This window comes from Mercenaria mercenaria, chromosome 1 (genome assembly GCF_021730395.1).
Source record: "Mercenaria mercenaria strain notata chromosome 1, MADL_Memer_1, whole genome shotgun sequence".
In the NCBI taxonomy this organism is placed as follows: domain Eukaryota; kingdom Metazoa; phylum Mollusca; class Bivalvia; order Venerida; family Veneridae; genus Mercenaria; species Mercenaria mercenaria.
In genome coordinates, this window is record NC_069361.1 from 73067131 (window position 1) to 73091802 (window position 24672).

At 33.8% G+C, this 24672-nt stretch overlaps 1 protein-coding gene across 1 annotated transcript; it reads right to left on the minus strand.

Annotated features, from left to right (window-relative positions):
* Window positions 1-479: 479 nt before the first annotated feature.
* On the minus strand, window positions 480-22811 carry LOC123534244 (ADP-ribosylation factor-like protein 2). Its single transcript, XM_053550717.1, has 5 exons — window positions 22671-22811; window positions 7387-7497; window positions 6742-6904; window positions 5138-5218; window positions 480-3854 (listed from the first exon to the last, which is right to left on the minus strand). The coding sequence occupies exons 1-5, from the start codon at window positions 22733-22735 to the stop codon at window positions 3720-3722; spliced, it is 555 nt and encodes a 184-aa protein (XP_053406692.1). The 5' UTR covers window positions 22736-22811; the 3' UTR covers window positions 480-3719.
* Window positions 22812-24672: the final 1861 nt, after the last annotated feature.

Here is a 24672-nt window from a genome sequence, read left to right on the forward strand (position 1 = left end):
TAGAATATGAAATATTTTACACAGAAATATTATATAAATATCATATGGCAGCGTGTGTGGCAATATCAATGTAACATACGCTGCCATATGATATTTATTTTATTATACCAAACAAAATTTAGTACACAAAATGTTTAAAAATGTTTTTAATTCATTTAATTTAACAGTTTCATCTTTAGCCAGTACTCACGCGTGTACAAACTGAATAGCGACGTCACTACTATATGTGTACAAGGGAGGCAATCATATGGCTAACAAATTGAAGCAGTTAATTGCACTTAATATGACATTCAATATATCAGCGCGGTCACATGACCTGACAGTCACTTTCGCTTGGTCAAAATATCTCTTTCTCGGGTAACTGGATTTTATCATTGTAGACAAAAGAGAGGTATAATAATTGAAATTATCTTCAGCCATTTTTGAATAGTACATGTGGTTTAGTGTTTTTAACATCTTGGCTTACAAAACACAAAACATAGTTTTTGTACATTTTATTTTAAAAAGCATGGAATTTTGTCACTGTACCATGTCACAATTCAGACAAACTAATAAATGAATACAACATCAAAAGCAAACTTATGGTAAATCATGTATCAATTTAAAATGTAAAGTAGACAATAAATCTTCTTATAACTTTTAGCCTGCTGGTGGCTAGTGATCCTGCCTTTGCGACCAGTGCAGACCAAGATCAGCCTGCACAGATCATGGTCTGCACTGTTCGCTATTCAGTGAGTAAACTCCTTGGAATAATAAATGGTATTGCTAAAATTGAATGATTTTTAGAAATTTAGCAGGCTAAGGGTTAATTTAGAATAATCATATCATTAACAACTGTCATCTGATACAAATATACTGGTGATGAGATATCACTTTTTCTCAAAACCCTTGCAACTGACTGGTTGATTATGGGATCTATTCTGAAATGGACCAATAGCAAGATTGAAGTCTGAGACTTAATTGCCGCAAAACCTCAGCGTTATTGTACATTTTGTATTATTTTACTACACAATGTATATGCAAGATTTTGCAAATTATATACATTCTCCCTAAATTCCAAATTGGTCACAACATTTTATTAGATAGGCTTCATTGAACAAACATCAAGCACTGCAAGTGACACCAAAGTTATTTCTTCTTAACAGCCATGGTTCATATAGAAACCTATTTCAGCAACTTACAACTAAAAAAACAAGAGCTGTCCATAAGACAGCCAAGCTCGACTATTCGAAATATTGTCACAGAAGCAGGGAATTATTACCCAAAATGTTAAATATCAAAAGAGTTTTAAGTTCGAAACGGGACATAATTTGACCAAAATGCATATCAGAGTTATGGGACTTGATGCTATCAACTAGTTTAATAACCCCGAAGAAACATGTTAAGTTTCAATTCCATATCTGCATTAGTTTTGGAGATAGTAACTTGCATGTAAAACTTTAACCAGAATTTTCTAAGTCCAAAAGGGGGCATAATTTGCTCAAAATACATGTTAAGAGTTATGGAACTTGACCCAGTGAGGTTGGTAATTGACCTAGAAAGAGAATAAATAAGTTTCAAAGCTATATGCCTTTTGGTAATAGCTGTATGTACTTGCACGCAAAACTTTAACCAGGATTTTCTAAGTCCAAAAGGGGGCATAATTTGCCCAAAATACATGTCAGAGTTATGGGACTTGATTCTATCAACTAGTTTTATAACCCCGAAGACACATGTGAAGTTTCAATTTAATATCTGCATTAGTTTTGGAGATAGTAACTTGCATGTAAAACTTTAACCAGGATTTTCTAAGTCCAAAAGGGGGCATAATTTGGCCAAAATACATGTCAGAGTTATGGGACTTGACCCAGTGAGGTAGGTAATTGATCTAGAAAAAGAAAAAATAAGTTTCAAATCTATATGCCTTTTAGTAATAGCTGTATGTACTTGCACGCAAAACTTTAACCAAAATTTTCTAAGTACAAAAGGGGGCATAATTTGGCCAAAATGAAGGTCAGAGTTATGGGACTTGGTGCTATCAACTAGTTTTATAACCCCGAAGACACATGTGAAGTTTCAATTCAATATCTGCATTAGTTTTGGAGATAGTAACTTGCATGTAAAACTTTAACCAGAATTTTCTAAGTCCAAAAGGGGGCATAATTTGCTCAAAATACATGTTAGAGTTATGGAACTTGACCCAGTGAGGTTGGTAATTGACCTAGAAAAAGAATAAATAAGTTTCAAAGCTATATGCCTTTAAATGATAGCTGTATGTACTTGCATGCAAAAACTTTACCAAGGTGTGACGCCGACGCCGACGCCAGGGTGAGTAGAATAGCTAGACTATTCTTCGAATAGTCGAGCTAAAAATGGAAATGGCACCCTGTTGGTAGTTTTCGGGTATGACCAATGTTCCATTGTACGATACTTGATCATATGTTAAATGAAAAAATTCGAAAGTTTAATAATTTAGTATTTGTTTGTTTGTTTTGGGTTTTAATACTTTGAAAAAATTGCAAAATGAAAATTTATGTAATGTTTTTGAGGTAGTAATTGTATTCAAAGCATGCAAAATACTGTATCAGTTTTGTCCCCTGGAAGAAGTTGGTTGATGATTTCTAGTGGAGTTTTTAATAAGGCAGTGGCTATGATTACAGTACCGTAATCCTAGCCTTCGATTCTAGGATTACGGAAGTTCCGTATTCCTAGACAATCCTATGAGGATAGGCTAGGATTACGGAAGTATGTAACAGGCATCAAGTATATGTTAGAACATGTATAAATGAGGTTGTAAACTTACTTATTTCACTTAAAACAACTATTTTTCATGCCTGACGTACATACGGGTGTTGATTTCGCCTGATTCTATTTGCACGGAAGTCTAAAGTGACAGGCGAAATCAAATCATAAAATTTAAAGTATGAAATATTTTTTTAAAATCCTTTTTAGCTATCATTAAGAATATAATCCGTGTTTGTCTGTCAATTAAAAAAAAAAAAAAACAAAGAAAAACATTTAGTATGGTTTTGGAAAGAAAAACTTATAAATACGGGTGTTGATTTCGCCTTTTTTCGTGGAAAACTCGAGTGACAAACAAACTTATCTCATAAAATTTTAAGTATAGAATATTTTTTTTAATTTAACATTAACCCTCATTTTTCTATAATATTTCCGTGCCGCCATTAATATATCGTTTAAGTTTATACTAACATATATTCAACAATTAAGAGAATATTATAATCAACTTTAAAATTACATCGACTGTATTATATAGAAACCACTTGCTTCAGATAGTGTTTTAAAAGCCATAATGCTTTAAAAACAGTAGTTTTCATACAAGATACATATTTCATGCATGCTATGCTTAGAGAAAAAGATCAGAATAATCAAAATTCTTTCGAAGAACATTTCCTTAACACGGTTTTCACTCAAGCACAAAGCAATTGCAAAGCCAACAGTGACAGACATGCTTGATATCTCTATGTCCAAAGAGAGTGATACACAAAGCTCATATCAAATTGGTACATATATATAGTCCCAGGGTTATAAAGTTTTTAAGCAGGAGACCAGTCTAAAATATCAAGCATCTGATTGGATGGTTCCCAGTTCATTCTTGAAATTGGCCAATGACAAGACAGCATTCTGAGACTGGTCTCCAAATTCTTTTTCATAACCTCTTAGACTGGTTTATCACAGACAATCAATCTGAAGAATCCTGAGTCTATAATATTCCTGTGTCAGTCCATTGTAAATATTCTGGATGCTATATCATCTATAACCCAGTCAATTCCTTCTAGAAGATTTTCACCAGTTACTGCACTGCATCCCTGTATTAACCAGTGATGGGTGGTTATTTCATCTAAATTCAAGCCCTGAAATTTGAAAAAGTAAACACTGATTAAAGATAAAACACCAGGCACATGATCTGTATCTTGCATTACAGATTTATTAGTTACCGTACATAGTTTGTTGGTGATAGATCCTAAGGATAATGAAAACACATTGCAGCTTAGGAAATCCAATATAAGGTGAGTGTCAAAATGGATTTAAAGCTTGAATAGAAGGCAAATTTCCTGTTTTGTTACCAACAAACATTGTCACAATTACATAATACCAACTATGTTTAACTTCCATATTTGTTGAAATCAAACACTGGCACCAGACCAGAATGAAAATGCCATTATATATGTTATACCTTTAACAGGGAAGTTCTAAGTTTTTACTGTACTGATGACCAAAACATAAAGTACCCCCGAGTATCTCTGTGATAAGAAATACTAAGGCAATGTGACTGGTGCATGATAGAAGATAAATTACCACTTGTTCAGTATGCATTAATACCCATTTAATGCACTGTATGTTTTCGGTGAGAAATCAGCAACTGAAAAGAGCTAGTATATTTTCCATTTAACCCTTATCATGCTGGACACAACTGATTCTGCCTTTGCGACCAGTGTAGATCATGATCAGCCTGCACATACGTGCATTCTGATCATGATCTACTCTGTTCGCCATTCAGTCAGTATCTTTTTGGTAAGATCCGGTACCCCTTTTAACAGTTAATGGTACTGTGCAAACTGAAAGATGGACAAGTTCATTATAGAAATTTAGTAGGGTAAGGGTTAAGACTATGGTTCTCCTAGTATCCTTAGGAGTAAGATATAACATGTACAATAACATTTTCTTTTTGGTGTTGTGCCAGTGAATCTGGACATATTAATCCATAAAAGATTATTTCATTCAATGTGACATCAAAATTCAATTATTTCATTCAATGTGACATCAAAATTCAATTATTTCGTTCAGTGTGACATCAAACATCAGCTAGAAGATGCGTTTGCACAAAAGCACATGTCTCCTCCAAAGCAGTGTAGTACAATGCAACAGGCAAGAAGTGGACAGGAGCAAAAGTTAAAGTGACCCTGATGGTTGGCTTAGTGACTGCAATGCAAATGAGATCATTTACTAGGCATGTCTAATCATCCCAAGAAGTTTCAATGTTCTGGGCCAAGTGGTTCTCAAGTTATAGACTGGAAATGGTTTTCCATGTTCTTACCCCTGTGACCTTGACCTCTGACAGAATGGCCCCCAAGATCAACAGTATATATATATATATTATACCTCTGTACAAGATAAAACAATTTAAATAGGTTACCTTTCTTATTTCTTCAGCTGATAAAGCTCCTGGGAGATCCTGTTTGTTTGCGAACACAAGTAAGGTAGCACCTCCAAGTCTCTGAAACACAGAACACAAGTAAAGTGGGGCATGCCTCTGCACAAAAAATCTCATGTAAAGTAGAACATGCCAGTCCCTGAAATACAGAACTCAGGTGAAGTGGAACATCCTAGTCTGTGAAAAAAAGAACACAAGTAAGGTGATATCTGCTAGTCTCTGAAATATAGAACAGTGCATCAGTAAGGTGGCACCTGCAAGTCTCTGAAATATAGAACATCAGTAAGGTGGCACATGCAATGCTCTGAAATATAGAACACAAGTAAGGTGGCAGATGCAAGTCTCTGAAATATAGAACACAAGTAAGGTGGCACCTGCAAGTCTCTGAAATATATAAAACAAGTAAGGTGGCACCTGCAAGTCTCTGAAATATAGAACAAAAGTAAGGTGGCACCTGCAAGTCTCTGAAATATAAAACACCAGTAAGGTTGGGCATGCTAGTCTCTGAAATATAGAACACAAGTCAGGTGGCACCTGCAAGTCTCTGAAATATAGAACACAAGTAAGGTGGCACCTGCAAGTCTCTGAAATATAAAACATCAGTAAGGTGGGGCATCCTAGTCTCTGAAATATAAAACACCAGTTACGTTGCACCTGCAAGTCTCTGAAATATAGATCACCAGTAAGGTGGCACCTGCAAGTCTCTGAAATATAAAACATCAGTAAGGTGGGGCATCCTAGTCTCTGAAATATAAAACACCAGTTACGTAGCACCTGCAAGTCTCTGAAATATAGATAATCAGTAAGGTGGCACCTGCATGTCTCTGAAATATAGAACACCAGTATGGTAGCATCTGCTAGTCTCTGAAATATAGAACACCAGTAAGGTGGCACCTGCAAGTCACTTAAATGTAGGGCACCAGTAAGGTGGCATTTGCTGGTCTCTGAAATAAAGAACACCAGTAAATTGGAACATGCTAGTCTCTACAGTACAAAACACAAACAAGTGGCACATTCTAGCCTCCAAAATTTGGAACCTAAGTAAAGTGGAACATGCTAGTCTAAGAAATACCGAACCAAAGTAAAAAGGCACCTGATACTAAGCCTCTGTAATAAAGAGCATTGAATCAATGTCTACAAAGTGCAAAGTACAGAGTATACTAGTCAAAAAAAAACTGGGCCAAGTTAGGTATTACCTGCTTGTTGCAGAAATATAAAATGCAAGTAAAGTGAAAGGTGCTAGTCTAAGGGAAACAGAACACTAACAAGGTGGCACCATCTAGTCTCTGAAATATAGTACACCAGCAAGGGTGGTACTTGCTAGTCATTAAAATATAAAACTCCAGTAGTTAAGGTGGCACCTGCTGGTCTCTGAAATATAAAACATTAGCCTACAAAGTGAAAAGAAATCATTTTTATCTCATACAAATCGGCCTTTTAAATAGCTAATTTTACACCAAGATTCACAAAAGGCCCCCAGGCTTCATTATTGCACAAGTTGTGTCAATAATGACCAGAAGGCACAACGCAGCTGTTTATTATTCCCAGATTAGTACATTCTACTATAAATTGGTGTAGTTATATACCTCTTCCACAAGTAGACCGTGAAGTTCCTGTTTACAATCCTGTAACCTCATCCTGTCTGCACTGTCCACGACCCAGATAAGACCGTCTGTACTCTCAAAGTAGTTCCTCCAGTATGACCTCAGTGACTTCTGACCTCCCACATCCCACACATTCAGTTTGAATCTGCAAAAGATCATTAAATCATCACCTGGAAATCTTAGAAATTTGTACATAGTTGGGGAAAAATCTGCTGTCTACCTCTATAGTTTTGGGTTACACTGTACTAAATTTCAGTCCCATATTTTCAATCTGAAATACAAGCAAATCTCTCTGCCAACATATTACCCCATGACTAAGGTTCTAATAAAATTAAGTATTTTCCATTAAAAATAGCTGGTAAATATAAAAACTAAATGAGCCGCACCATGAGAAAACCAACATAGTGCGTCTGCGACCAGAATGGATCCAGACCAACCTGCACATCCGCAAAATTGCAAAAGGCTTTGAAAGCGAACAGCATGGATCCTGACCAGACTGCACGCATGCACAGACTGGTCTGGATCCATGCTGGTGGCAAAGCCACTATGTTGGTTTTCTCATGGCGCGGCTCCAATTATCTCTGACATACTCAAAGCAAACATATGGTAAGTAAATCTTATACTTACCCTCTATGCTCTAAGGTCTTGATATTGAATCCTAGTGTAGGTGATATTGTGTCAATATCTTCACCATTAAACTTCCTTAAGATAGTTGTTTTCCCTGCATTATCCAGGCCTCTGTATTGTTGTTAAAGTCAACAGATCTATTTTTTTTTCATATTAAAGTTACAAAATTCACTGAGTGAATTTAAATTACAGATCTACAAAACGTACCACTTGAGAACACAAAAGAAGAAATGGTAAAAAGGTTGTGAGCAAAACATATTACTGACATTTCTAACAAATTTTAGAATGGTGAACTGATTGGACAGGTGCTAAAATTCAGTGAAAGAGATAAGAAAGCAATCTGCTGTAATCAAAAAATGTCAAAGATGATTATAAGCATGCTAGGGTTCTCGCCAGGCTATTATCGCATGTCGGATATGACACACCTTCAGGCTTTGAGCTATATATTTTCTATTTTGAACTACACTAGAACGTGCCAAAAGAGTCATTTAAACCAAAACATTTCTGAGGGAGGCCCCTGTATGCCCTCCAGGAGGGAAAGTCCCTCCTTCAATTTCCCCTTTGCCGCTGTTGGTGTCTCAAATTTTCCTTGCAACATGCCTTCCAAAATTTCTGGCTAGAACTCTGGATGCCCCATGCAGGCAACACGGAAGTATATAACATCTAGCCCTGTAAAATATGGTCAATCACTGACAATCAGACAACATTTGAGAAAAGGGAAATATTTATACTGGCACCAGAAGACATATCTTCTGGTTTTAACTGTTCATCTTTTTGCACATGATTTACTTTGCCTTATTATGACTATAAATAGAAAATGATAACGAAAACGTTATTGGAAAAGTCGATTATAAATGTCTTTATTGGTAATTCAGTGTTTACTTCATGGTAATTAAATCAGGGTTTTCTTTATAGTCAATACGATTCAAAATTAGTACAACTATTTTGTCAGGGATAATGGTTTCACTACCCGATTTCCCTTTTCTCAATAATAACATAAACATGTTATTGTTACAAATACCGTGCGTGAGTAGTATCAGTTAATGTTTTTTGTTAATTAATATAGAATGTAGCATTAACTTAATTTGTAAAGAAAACATAGAATTTGATACCCTAGGCTAGGTACAAATCATGAAAGATGTTTGATTGTTTATCATGTTAACCTTTAGCCTGATAAATTTCTAAAATGGAATGGTCCATCATTTAATTTGGGCAGTACCATTTACTATTCAAAGGGGTGTTCACTCAAAATTTACTGACTGAATAGCAAACAGTGCTGCACTGGTTGCAAAGGCAGAATCACTTGATGCCAGCAGGCTAAAGGCAATAATGCAGCTGTAATGCTGGACATAGTTGTAAGTCCAAAACAATTAAACTTGATCACATAAAATTTAGCCATATGATAATAGATTAATTTCTATATAAGAAACAAAAACTTTATTTTTGAACAGGAAAACAATTTTAATGATTAAAGGGAGATAAATTTTAACTTAAAAAAAATGTAATATTTTGTTCTTAAATTTGAATAGGCCATTTCATCTCTATGACGAAAACCATAACATTTTTACGTATTTTCAATCACAAAATCAATCCTTTTGGTTGATTAAGTTAGAATCAATTTAATATATTTTGCAGAATTCAACAAACTTTTGGGATATTAAAATTTTAGAATAGATCAATAGATTTTCTTCTTTATAATTTTTTCATGTAAACTCAAGTATGAAAAACAAGAGCGCCGCCAAGCGGGGCAATATACGCCCGAAGGGTTACATCACAGGATGGGAGCAAAATTTAAAGAACATGACTGTTGAAGCCCAAAGGACAGGAACAACAAAAAGAAGAAATTCCAAAAAAAAAAAATTCTAAGTCCACAAAAAAATTCTTACCAGGTAAAGTTATGTCAAAATACATCTAAAAATTGGATGTACCATCCATGTTGTACCACAGAAGTGGTCTCGGTTTTTCCCTACAGCCAATAATAAAAAAGTTTCAAAATAAGCTATATATAGTAACAGAAAAGGGAAGTAATTTAAAAAAAAATTATTGTAAGAGAACAAAAAGTGATCTGCCAAATAAAAACAAGAGCACTGCAGTGCATAGCAATATATACATAGCAGAGTCATATATGACCTTTGACCCCTAAGTGTGACCTTGACCTTGAAGTTAGTCATCCAAAACAAGCACTCTGCACGTCGTCTCAGTGTGGTGAACATTTGTGCCAAGTTTCTTTGAAATCCTTCAAGCAGTTCAAGAGTTACAGAGCGGACACAGCAAAGTCATATATGACCTTAAACTCCTGTGACCTTGACTTTGAAGTTAGTCATCCGAAACAAGGGCTCTGCACGTCGTCTCAGTGTGGTGAACATTTGTGCCAAGTTTCTTTGAAATCCTTCAAGCAGTTCAAGAGTTACAGAGCGGACACGAAACACACTCATATAACCTTTGACCCCTAAGTCTTACCTTGACCTTGAAATGAGACATCCAAAACATGCGCTCTGCACGTCGTCTCAGTCAGAGTGTGGTGAACACTTGTGCCAATTTTCTTTGAAATCCTTCAAGCAGTTCAAGAGTTACAGAGCGGACACGAAACATACTCATATGACCTTTGACCCCTGAGTGTGACCATGACCTTGAAATGAGACAACCAAAAGATGCACCATGCACATCGTCTCAGTGTGGTGAACATTTGTGTCAAGTTTCTTTGAAATCCTTCAAAGGGTTGAAGAGTTAAAGAGCGGACAAGAAATTGCTAACGGACGGATGGACAGACGGACACCGGGACCATAACATAATACGTCCCTTTGGGCGTATAAAAATGGTACTCAAAAGGCAGTCATAGTGGAGGGTGTTATTATGGAAAACCTTATGAAATAAACACTATGAAGTAATGTAACATAATGTGTTCATAGCATTCATCCATTTACTGCTGCTGTATTCATGGTAATTGTAATACCTTTTTATAAAGGGCCACATGCTACTTGCCGACAATGCAAGACAAAATGAAGTTTATATTGTTACCTTAATTGTTGAGAAATCAAACTGGAAAATAAACTTCAAAAAGATGATATTAGACCATTTGAGCTGCGCCACGAGAAAACCAACATAGTGAATTTGCGATCTGCTCGCACTCTGGTCTGGATCCATGCTGTTCGCTAACAGTTTCTCTAATCGCAATAGGCTTTGAATGCGAACAGCATGGATCCTGACCAGACTGCATGGATGCGCAGGCTTGATCCATGCTGGTCGCAAATGCACTATGTAGGTTTTTTTAATGGTGCGGCTCATTTATACAAGGCCTTAAGCATATTCACTACGTGGACAAGTTTAGTTTAAGCAATTCATACAAAATTTTATTAATACTTACTCAAGGGCAATAACCGTATTTTACTGGGTGAATCAGGTGCAATTTTCACATGGTTATAATCATATCTGTAATGTCTGATGCTGTAGGTCAAATAGTGGTTTAACAATTTAGAAAAAAAAATGGCAGTAACTGTTACTGGGTAAAATCACAAAACCTCAAGTGTACAGCTTAACATGCTGGTTAAAATTTCAGTAAAGTTTCGTGTCTGTAGGTCATATACTTATTAAGTATCATACCACACAATGCTGTGATGCACAGAAAAACAAGGCAAATCTATAAAAACTTCGGGCTGGGTGTAAGGGAGGATGGGTACAAGACTTTTAAGGGTGACTGTGTAAAAGGATAGCGAGCATACGTACAGTAGACTATAATATAAGCTTCAATGACTTGATAAATAATTTTTAATAAAATGACACACCTGAAGATACGATGCCTTTCAAAGACATGTCAGATGATTCACAGTACTTGTAAAACTTATTATGAAGATGCACTACACTTTCAACAAAGAAACAAGTAATCTTGTCCAGAAAGAGACTGCAGTTCTATTTATACTTTGTTAACTGCTACTATTATTATAGTTGAAATGGTCTCCACTTACTATTAGAATAACAAGATTCACTTCATGGATTTTTATGTGTGTGTGGGGGGGGGTGTATATTTTTTCATCTTGAGATTATACTATTAAAATGAATATGAAAATATCTAAAAGATATTACATTTGAAAAAAAAACCAGATTATTATTATTATTATTATACCAGATTTGTTGAGCGCCCTTTTCATATGAAATATACGTTCTAGGGCGCTTTACAATTAAACATGTGACATATCACAGATATGTAGGAAAATCACAAAACATGGCATATGCAATATGGACCACAGCGGAAGCCAACCCGCGGCCCTGACAAAAAACTTGTAGCATCATAAACCAGCATCTTAGACCACTCAGCAGTCGCGGCAGATGACTATATAAGGAGGTGAGTATTTTTACTATAACCATTGATGATATCGTCTGTTTCCCGGCTCTGTTGGTAACTTTGACTGCCCAACACCAAGCTCGAATCTATTCTAGTATTCCTTGGAAAAGCAGTTTCTGTTGAAACGCTCGGAGTAAGTTGTCTTTACTTTTTATTGCATTGATAGTAAATGATAATTTTCAATTTAATCCAGTTCAATTTATTGACAAGCAGTGATAAATTCAAGTATTTTATTTTTTAACAATAATTACAGAGATATTTTTTTTTCATTTTTCATTATACCATTTTTATAATTACAAGCAGTTATAAATTCAAACATTTTAGCAGAACATTCCAATTTGAAAACCAATAGCAAAATATTTTTAAATGTATAATAAAATCGTTTCTCATACTAGCAACTGTACAGGCAATCAAATCCTGTAAGAACAACTTTAATTTAACTCAATCTTTCCCATAGAAATGTACGTTGTCAACAATTTCTATGGACTTGAGCTTATTAAATCAAAGCTGTTTTCACAAGTAATTATTGCCTATTCACAGTGCTACACTATGAGATACAGTTACTATATAATATATAGGTGGTACATTAGGTGTTAAAGTGGTACACAAAAGACCTGGTACATAATGGGGTAGGCCTAAAGTGCGAAAATAAGGTTATTTTCGCGAAAATAAGATTTTTTTACGAAAATAAGCCATATATTTTTTATTATATATCTAATTAAAATTTATTTTATATCATTATATAGAGATGATCATTTGACTCTTACAAAACAAAAATAAACGATTTTAGTCCAACAATTAGGAAATTATTAGCGATTTTAATTAACATGCGTCAAAATCGCTTGCGAAAATAACTTTTTATGTGCGAAAATAAGCTATATTTTATTTATTTATTATCTAAATGAACTTTAGTTTTTATCATTATAAAGATACGATCATTAGGCACTTACAAAACAAAACTAAACGATTTTAGTCCACAATTAGGAAATTATTAGCGATTTTAATTAACATGCGTCAAAATTGATTGCGAAAATAACTTTTTATGTGCGAAAATAAGCTATATTTTATTTATTTATTATCTAAATGAACTTTAGTTTATATCATTATAAAGATACGATCATTAGACACTTACAAAACAAAACTAAACGATTTTAGTCCAACAATTAGGAAATTATTAGCGATTTTAATTAACATGCGTCAAAATCGCTTGCGAAAATAACATTTTATGTGCGAAAATAAGCTATATTTTATTTATTTATTATCTAAATGAACTTTAGTATATATCATTAAAAAGATACGATCATTAGACACTTATAAAGCAAAATTAAGTGATTTTAGTCCAATAATTAGGAAATAATAAGCGATTTTTAATTATAATGCGTCAAAATCGCTTGCGAAAATAACTTTTTATCAGCGAAAATAAGTTATATTTTAGTTATTTTTTATCTAATTCAACTTTAATTTATATCAGTATATAGAGTGAATTATGAAGCGAAAATTAATGAATTAGTGAAATTTATTAACATACCTCAAATCGTAACGAAATAGCTTTTTATTTGCGAAAATAAGTTACTGAAATTTGTAGACTAGTTTATAAGAATAGAGATCGATTATCGTTTCATTCATTTACGATAATGACTTGTTTAAATTGCGAAAATAAGGCAACAGCAGCTGTTTTTTATTTGTGACATCATTTTGTTCAGTTTCGAGACAGGATATCCGAGTAATAGTGGTAGGTCACTGGTGGGTTTCAAAACAACACATAATGAATTCTAATTATTATTATTTTCACATGAGCATAAATATATACGAGTATAAATACCAGTAAAATTACAAAATTTTCTGTGTATTCAGTTACAAGCTCAAAATATAAGTTAACAAATATTCAAAGAATGTAAAGACATGTCGAGAAAGTTGTTGCTATTTGAGATACTATTCAATTACAAATCAATACAACATACATTAAAATAAATACACAAGACATAGCATATATGATAGTAAATAAATATCTAATCAGATATAAATATTGATGACATGGTATATTTACAAGCATATATTCCAAAAAAATAGCATGAAACACAGAAACATTTATGAATCAATACATCATTCATTGAGTTAAATACACATCAAAATATCACATCACATATATCATCCATGTACAATCATTACAGCATAAGAGTAATAGTACCTAATACATATCAAAGTATTACATCTTATCATCTATGACTGTATAATACAATACTCTACTAAATCATGAATATCTACATACATGCAGGAACATTATGATCATTACATCATTCATTGAATAAATACATATCAAAATATCACATCGCATATATCATTAAGAGTAAAAAAATGAATATTTACATACATATTCATAATGAAATCATGAAATAAACGGAAACAATCAAACATACAACTGTTGGCGTTAAGATGCCAGGATTCCTTTGATTTGTAATACAATACTCTATCAAATCATGAATATTTACATACACATTCATAATTAAATCATGAAATAACAGGAACAATCAAACATACAACTGTTTTCTTTAAAATGCCAGGATTTCACATAACAAAATATTACATATATCATCTATGATTTTGTAATACAATACTCTATTAAATCATGAATATTTACATACACATTCATAAGCATTTCACAAACAGGTCTGTATTTATAGCATATGTCGGCGCGAATCACGCTAGAGACAGTGCAACACTGTTCTGTTACCGACATACACTATTGAATTAGTTTCAAAACATACAACTATTTTCGTTTAGAAGCCAAGCATTTCACAAACAGTTCACTCCTACTAAAATGTGTTTTATAGCATATGTCGGCGCGAATCACGCTAGAGACAGTGCAACACTGTTCTGTACCGACATACACTATTGAATTAGTTTCCTTTTAGCAGATGGTGTTTGGCTTCTTTCAGCGCGTTTCCGTTTTATTTGATTTGGGTTTTCCCCCACTGAAGGTGTTTTCAGCACTGTTCTCAATCCATCAGTTGAAACAACAGTGTTTTGATTACATCTCCTTTATCAGATTTGAATTTATTTCCCGTTTTTCACGTTGTTCCTTTGTGAAACTGACCAACGATCAATGTCTATGAAATGGTGGCGCAAAGTTATTGTCAATTTAAAGTTACCAGCCCCCCGTATTGCTCGACACCTCTCAATCTGTTCCCCTAAAACAATATCATAAAATGTTCTAATGAAGTCTGGCAGATTTTTAAGTTTCCACTGAGTTGCGCTTTTCAGCACGTGATTGGCACTTTCGCTGTTGTTATAGGTCCAGTTGGTAGGGATTTTTCCTTGTTGCGCTGGTTTAATTACGTGTACTTGTAGAAGAGGTAACAGTTTTGACTCCCAGTAGACTTTAAATGTTTTTTCGCCTTCTCTTACCCGCCGGTCCTTTTCATCAATTTTTTCCCCTAAACAGTTAACTTTGTGGTTGAAAGTATCTGTGTCTTTCGCCTCGACTATTCCATTTGCACCGAATATATCATCCATTATCTCTTGTCTGTCTTTAATATGAAATCCCACTTGATCCTCCATATATCTATTCGCGTTTTGTTTTAAATGCCGCGTACAGAGAACATGCGTACACCGGGGAAAGCAGCGCCGAATGGCATTTTTGAAGGACAGTTCCTCGTCGCTTCCTATAGTCAACATTGAAATTTCATGGTCTGTTAAATTATCGGCAATTTGATGCATGAAGTGGGAGTAAGTTTTAGTTGTTGAACTTGTGTGGATGAAAGTTGGCCCAAAGCATATCGGATGCGTTTCAATTTCAGATTTTCGTTTCAAAACAGACTGGTCTTTATAAACAGTCGGTGTTACATGAAAGTCCCCTAAGTTGTAGGTTTTATCTATACCCAGCACACTTCCCCCTTCTTTACAACAGAATCGTTTAATGTCCTTAATTTGCTGTTCTGTGTATAATGTTATGACTGGATACTGTAATCCGCTAATATGCGAAACACTTTTGACAAAGTCGTGAGTCTTAGTCATTTCCTCTACACTGATTATATGATCGGCGACATTATTTGAAGATTCAAGTGGTGGGCGATTTTCTTTATTTATGGAATACTTTATGTTTTTTAGCATCTTTTCATTTCGTTGTTTTTCTGTTTCATTAGGAAATTGAATGTTCATTTGTCTTTCAACCACTTTCAACGGTTTTTCCTTGAGTTTTCCCTTAAGATTGTCCCTAACCGACTGTTTGCTTCTAATGAATACAGTGTTCTTATCCGCATTTAAAACACGACCATGAAACTGACGCTGAGGAAATGTTCCTATGTATTCTACGATTGCCACATTTGTTGGAAGAGACATGTTCGTCGGACAGTTCTCAAGCCATGAAATTCTTCTTTTGAATTGTTCTTTTCCAGTGGGAGAGGCTTTTAATGTCTGGTAAAGTCGATGTATTTCTAACACAGTGGTAGGATCTGGTTGCGGTTCTAATGGAATAAACTCCCTCTTTTTGTTGATCTGTTTAGCTGTGCAAAATACTCCATTTATTTTTACTACCGACACTAGCTTTCCTTCATGAACGACGTAGTATGTTGCTGGGGATGCGGCGTTCTTCCATGCTCCACAATCATCCCAGAAGTTTGAGCGCTTTCCTTCCTGTCTTTTTTCAATGTTTTCAGTATTGTTCAGTACATAATAGTATCCGTCTTTCCTTCCCGTTGGAATTTCATTTAACTGGCTGTAGGGTCCTTTAAGAATTCTTATGGTTTCCGTAATATCCATAAACTTATTGCCTAGTGGACCTGGATTGAACTCAACCTCTTCCTCTTCACTATTATCTTGAATACTGTCGTTAGGTGACTGAATGGGTGACTGAATAGGTGACTGAATAGGTGACTGAATAGGTGACTGATTAGGGCTTTCAATCTGTATGTGTGTGTCAATGACATCATCAGTTGGTGAAGTTTCCTCGGAATCACTGCCTGCACTATTCGTTACATTACTATTCAATGGTGACACTGTTTCTATGATATATTCACTCTCTTCAATAATGACAGACAAATTTTGAGACTTTTTTTTCAGGCGAGTGTGACACTTTTTGTGGAGACTGTGATTTTATCTCGGCTGTGATTTCCTGTACGTCGTTGTCAATCATATCCTCACATACAGGCTGATCTAAGACAGAAAAATTTCCGAATCTGTTCGGTGACGCAAACACTGATTTTGTTGTATCATTTCTTGCGCATGCGGCTGTACTCTCGCTATGATCAATTGGTTGTTCTCTAGTGGCATCTACCAGTGGCACGAAATGATTTGGATGCCATTCTCTCTTGGTTTTCTTACTGTTTGTGAAGTGGTTACTGTCTGGTCGCGACATGCTTGTCCACATGATTGTGATGCGCCCTTTTTCCGGATCCGCAAATGGCGGGCGGAATGTGGTGTTCAATGCTTGAAATGCTATGTGCTTACAGCCGTTGATTAATGGGTACACGCACTCAGTAGGTAGATTCAGGAGATTAGACAGCGCTATTATTCGCCACACAGAAGAGTAAGAACCTTGTTTTGCACAGTCAACACAATCCTTGTCGTAATCTGGAGAAATCAATTCTAATCTTGGAAACAATTTATTTCTCCTGATTTTTTGGCCATTTACGACCATTTCAACACAACACCGATACCTTAATTCAACACTCATAAGTGCATTACCCACCAAACAGGTTGATACTGCGTTAAACAAGCAGTCACCGTCACCCGTGCTCTGTAATGCCGCTTTGGAACTGGTGTGATAGCGCGCGAGTATAAAGTTAGACACTGAATCTTGTTCGTGACTGTTGAATTCATTGTGGAGCGTTGTATGTAATTTTACGTTCCTGAGAAATAGGACCTCCCTCTCAACGGCAATTTTCAGTTTCTTCAGTCCTTGCTTTGAACTCTGAATGTAAAGAAAATTATCCCTTTAAAAGCTGACAAACAAATCAGATCAAACTTTATGACATGTTTCTTACACATATGTTTTATACGTATCATAGACCATAAAATAATCTTTTTATATCCTGCCCAGAACATAAACAATTAGAAATGCAATTTATTAAATTATCATTACCTCCCTTTATATATCTTGTATACGTATGTTGGACTTTATCTGTCTTTAAAATGTAATGAAGCCGGTTTCCATTATTCATTTTATATACTAGTATACGTTATCATACTGCTGTTTCCCGCTATTGTGGGACTTACGCGCTTCATCAATAGCGCTTCTCACTCATGAAAAGAATGATTTTCCGATGTACTTAACCTAATTCAAACAATATATGAGCCGCGCCATGTGAAAATCAACATAGTGCCTGTTAGATCAGTATGGATCCTACTGAAGCCTATTAAATAAGCATGGATCCTGATCAGACTGCGCAATATATCATATATCTTTTTATTATTATATATTTGTTATATGATACGAGTCCGTCTGTTTAAGACAATGCCAACTTGAAAATGTCTTACAGATGACTTGACTTGTAATTGTCAATTATCAAATACACACAAAAAAAATAATTACCTGACGTAGCCTTTCTGACCCCATCAAGAAATCAAAAGAACCGTCGTCTTGACAGCGGCATCTGACACAGATGTAAGCTAGTGAGATTCTGGACCATTCTTTCTGGTCAGTTTTCTCCACGTTCTCACAGCTGTAGTGAACCCATGTATTGCACGTCTGAAAACAGAGGAAAATTCTATAACTATTCAGAATCGTAATATTTCTACAAATGATATAGCATTTATTTCTTTTTTTTTTAAGTATTTTTATTCAATTTAATTAATATAGCTCTAGCTGAACACCCGAAAGGGCGTTTATAAACTGAGTTCGGTGAGGCGTTACCTTGGTTTTGCTTTTATAAGAATTTTAACACACACACACACACACACACACGCGCGCGCACATTAACAAAAAAAATTCAAAAGTATTTAATAGTCTATTACTTCATGTATGGTGTTCTAGTATTTAAGATGAACAAATATTATTACTTCCCTTTAATTTAAAGAATGACCTTTTTTTCCTTTCTTAACAAAATGTAATATCCAATACTTTTTATTTATTGAATGTATCTTTAATTTTCAATAATCTTTAAATGGATTACTGTAAATATATGTTCAATTTTGTCCATTACTCTTTCCTTACATGTTGTCAAATAAGTTGCAGTTTATATTTACGTTTGTAATATGAAAAATTATCTACATCACTATATGCTGTATAAGCTACATAGTATTCTGTTGGAATTTACAGAATTTATACCGATATCCTAAGTGGTGCATATATGTCTATGTTAAATAGTACTTTCTACAAAAATTAATTCCGAAAATAGATGTCACGTAATGCTGAAGTTCGTAACACGTCACGTGCAAACTTGATTTAAAGGTAGTAATTATGTATATTGTTATTAACGCAAACAAAATACCTTAAAAATATTTTTCATATTTTTCTGGGATGTATTCACAGCTTACAGTACTAAATAATAATTTGACACTTTTAACTATAGACATGATGTTAATCACTCACCAATATATATATGTGTTACTTTTCCTTCAATGTCATATCAACCACTGCTGAATGAATGAAAAAAAATGTATGCTGTTTTTGGAGATAGCTATATTTCTCGTTTAGACGATTACACAACCAGAGGAAACAGAGATCTAAGACACAATTACAAATTTTATGGAGTACCAGGAATGTCAACACAAAGAAAGATGTGGAACAAATTCTATGAAATGGTTGCAGATAAACCAAGGTTAATACCGTTTTTATGTATTGCTTTTTAACACTAAACCTTTTCGTTAATGTTTTCCATTTATTAAGTATTTATAACGTGGCTATATTACTTACTTTTTTATTTCATATATTTCTATCTCTCCCGATTGTGCAGTTTTGCACGATTTGCACGTGCTGCAAATAGGAAATGCCCATAATGCCTAAATTCAGATGGGCTATAATTCAGAATTTATAAACGAAAACAGTATGTAACTACGACTTCGATGAGAATTTGTTGAAATGATTTATATTTTGATAACCTTGTATAATGCCTTAACTTCTATTATATATTTCAGATATGTGTTTATCAATCTAGGCGGAAATGATATATTGGACAAAGTGAATATAGACGATATCCTGGACTATCTAGTAAATATTGTGAAGATCCTTAAGGCGAATGGAGTTGAGAGAGTTTTTGTAGCCAGCATCATTGAACGTGGGTCGTTTTTTGACTGGACTGGAATGAACAGAAGCAGATTTAACAAGATCAGACGCAGCTTGAACGCAAAATTAAGGTTTAAATTTGGAAACGATTTCGTGAATGTTTGTAGGAAAATAAAATATCCAAGACATTACGACAGAGACCTTGTGCATCCTGGAAAAGTTGAAGGCGGCTTGAGGATACTGAGTTTTGTTATACACCGGTGTTTTATGCAGACCAATAAAAGGATGTAGATAATTTATACTGATTACACTTGTTTCGCTCGCCTTTATCATGCTTGTAGTTGTGTATTGTAGTTGTGAATAAATTATACATAAATTGACTTTTTCTTATTTTATATATTATACGGTTAAAATTGTCATTTTGTAGAATGAATATCCTTCTGTAATAACCATTACAACAATATTACAACAGTGGTGACTAAACCACGAAATCCACGAAAATAAGTCCCCCACTGCATATTAATGATTTCACAATAAATCATTCACATTTTACAAATAATGATATGTTGTAGACGATATAGTATGTACAAGTCTGTATTATATTTCTGTTCTATTCTGTTGTTTCGATTCAAATTTCTTAAATATACACTCATAGACAATTATTATCTGTCACCTATAATTTTCTCATACTTTTTAAGAATGCGCTAATAAATTTTAAAAGAAATCGTATAGGAAAATCATAGGTGACCGATTATAAATGACAGTCTTCGTAAGTAAAGAAAAAAAGGAAATAAACTCACCTCGCACAATATACAATCCGTCTTACAGTTTAGAGAACACACGTTACAAGCGTATTTTTTCGACATTTTGAATGAACGAAATATAACGCGCACAAAAAATTACATGCATATATACTGAGAGTCATAATTGCAATTTCTCAAATGAAGAAAGAAATATTTTCATAATAGTCGTACTTTTCTTTGAAGTTTAAAAACCAAAGCGTTACCCGATGTCAGCACAATCGCTTAATTGGTTGTTAATTGCAATGCGCATTGCAGATAATATACACGTGCTTTATATAAACAAACAATTAATCAAGGTGTGATAATCCAATCAGACGTGATATGTTGTTTGTAGTAGCAATTAAAGGAATATAATTATTATATACCACATTATTTCAAAGAGACATAAATCGTTATTTTGTAAGATATAAACTATTTTTCTATGTATTTTACGGAAATTTCACCATATAAGTAATTATTATTCCCGTTTATTAAAATGCGAAACTTGCATCTCTCTGCATATATAAATATATATAGGCCGTTTTCCTGTTGATGATTGTAAATATTAATATAATGAAGATGGTGACATCATAAACTATGAATAACATTACATTTATTTATATTTGGATGAAACCCATTGAAATGAGATGCATGTATCATTCATAAAAAAAATAGAAATAATAAAAAGAGATTAAAAATATGTAAATTTATTAAAGTTATTTTCGTAGTTAAAATCCCCGTAATCTAATACATAATTCCCGTTATTTTCGTTAATAATTCCCGTTATTCTCACTAAAAGATAAAAATGATTTATTTTTCACATAGAGGCATTATCTGTTATAGTCTTTAAGAAAGTCAAAGAAGAAATTTAAAAAAAAAAGTTTAAACGATATGGCTTATTTTCGCAATTATTACTGCTATTATCGTAATTGAAATCAGCGCGGCTGACTCATAAATGCTTACTATTTCGTTATTATAAGATTCAAATTAATCATTTTTCGTATGGGGGCATGTATTGTTATAGTCTTTAAGAAAGGTAAAGAAAAATATCTAAAAAATAAACTGACATAAAAGAAATAGCTTATTTTCGCATTTATTTCGGTTATTTTCTTAAGTAAAATCAGCGCTGTTGGCATATAAATGATGATTATTTCTTTATTATTGGATAAAAATCACTCATGTTTCGTATGCAGGAATGTACTAATACAGTCTTTAAGAAACTAAAAAAAGAATTTAGAAAAAAGAACTGATATAAAATATATGCCTTATTTTCGCATTTATTACGGATATTTTCGTAAGTAAAATCAGTGCGGTTTGCATATAAATGATAATTATTTCTTTATTATTAGATAAAAATCGCTCATTTTTCGTATGGAAGCATATACTAATATAGTCTTAAAGAAACCAAAGAAAGAATTTAAAAAAATAAAGAAATAAAAAATATATGGCTTATTTTCGCATTTATTACGGTTATTTTCGTAAGTAAAATCAGCGCGGTTTGCATATAAATGATGATTATTTCTTTATTATTAGATAAAAATCGCTCATTTTTCGTATAGAAGCATATACTAATATAGCCTTTAAGAAACCAAAGAAAGAATTTAAAAAAATAAAGAAATAAAAAATATATGGCTTATTTTCGTAAAAAAATCTTATTTTCGCGAAAATAACCTTATTTTCGTACTTTAGGCCTACCGTACATAATGGACTGGTACATAAATGGCCGCATTGGTCTAGTAGATCCAGTTAACTGTTAACTGTACCCTGCCAAAGATAATGTCTAAATCTTTCATACAACCTGGAAACTTTTCAAATGTTTGCATTATCATGTTCAATATCTTTGTTATCGTTCTAGAAACTCTGTGATACATGTAACAGGACTAAAAGCAGTTATGTTTTGGAAATTGAATGAGTAGAATTCGAATTATCGACTATCCGAAAAGCCCTCACTTCTATCAAGAGTTAAAGGCCGTTAACAGAAAATAATATACAAAAAGGATACAACATTAGAATTCTGACTTCTTTTTCTTTCTGTTTCATTTTCTTCAATATGGTAAGAAGTCCCATTTTGTCTTTAAAACGCAAAAATGCAAAATTATGACTAATATTTGTTTAGACACTGCTCTTCAATTTGAAGGTAGGAAGTGTCTAGCCGTCCGGTAACCGGACGACTAGCCTGCGTTCTAGTCGTCCGGTTACCGGACGGCTAGCAAATCCTCAGGGGATTTTCTAGTCGTCCGGTAATTGATTTCTTAATGAATAAGTAATTAATTTATATAGTTTTAAATGTTATTTACTTAAAATATCAATACTTATCTGATTTTTCAGTCGATTAAACGCAAGAGATCGTGTTTGTTTACAAATCCGTTGATATTCTATTTTTAGAAATGATAAAACATTGATCGCCGAACGTCCGTATAGTATGCTATTTTGTAAAAAGTTATGTTTTTTCTAACGGCCTAAACTTTAATTATTAAAACACAAATCTATATATATATTTTGAAGAATGGAAAGCTTAAAAAAGCAATTCATTCATTAATTTTGACTATAATTATTTCAAAATAAAATGGGTTAATTATGAACGCTTAACTACTGTTTTTCTTAAAGTTTTGAACATCACGCAGCCGCTTTTGAAATTAGTTGTCATTTAAAACAGTTATAATATTCATTAAAAAATATTTGAATACTAAAATATGAAAATTTGAAAGTACTTAAAAACTGTTTTAATTTTGAAAATCCAGTGAAAAAGTTGTTAAAATAAAAAAATTCCGTTCCCATAAAAGCCTCCAGATGAACAGATTTTAATAAGTGACGTCACGTCGATCTCGCCATTATTGAGTTCGGCAAACTTCCATTTTATCGGCTGAATAATGCAATGATTTATTGTAAATGTTTATATAGTATGTATTTTGTTTGCAGATAAGTATCGATATCTTAAGTAAGTAACATTAAAACTATATAAAATCATGTCTTATTCATTAGGAAATCAATTACCGGACGACTAGAAAATCCCTTGAGGATTTGCTAGCCGTCCGGTAACCGGACGACTAGAACGCAGGCTAGGCGTCCGGTTACCGGACGGCTAGACACTTCCTTGAAGGTAGGACAAGTTGATTTAAATAAAATAATTTTGGGCCTGATCCATGCTGTATTTTCTGGCTATAACAGTTCAGCTTCAGAGATGTACCGATTTGTGTCTCTGGCCTTTGATATTACATCTGTTGTAAGGATAGCAAGTTGAATCAACTTATTATAACCCCTTCTGGTTAGATAACCAGGTATTATCCGACCGTAGTCTTTAATGTGTATTTTTGTCACCTTTTAATATCAACAAGGCTTTTAATTTTATGTTAAAATCAGATGAAACAGCAGTCCAAACAAAGAATATGCATAGTTCAATGATTAGGAAAGACAAAGAGCTATAAAAATATGTATTTTTAGTTCTTTGGGAAAGACTACTTTCAATACTGAAAAGGTTATTAATAAAACCCGGCCCGGCCCGGCCCGGCCCGGACCAAACCACGGAAATAGCCGATTCCGATTGTACGGAAACCACCGGAAACTTACGGACGGAAGGCTAATATAATTACGAATGGTGATACCGTCATCTTAATCAATGCAAATTTATGTGTTTTTTATTTCATTATTACAAAAGTAGAAGCAAAGTATTTAATATTGACGATACGTATGTCTGATGAAGTATTGCACTTGACATAAGCAAAGACCTAAAATAACAAGATATTTGAATCACACTCAATCAAAGAAGTAATACGTTCGGCAATCGATGTGTCATTTTGTGTACCGGACAGACACGAGATAGCAGTTTACAGGATACTTTCAACAGAACTGGACAAGCTAGTTAATGGTACGTCGTTATTTCACACCTAACGATGTGACACTAGGTTGTGTAGTACGGCGAAGGGGTCTATACCGTGCACTGGAAGTAATTATAAAACTTGGTTGCCTGACCAAGATAGCGTTTTAGCATATTAAGTATTAATTCA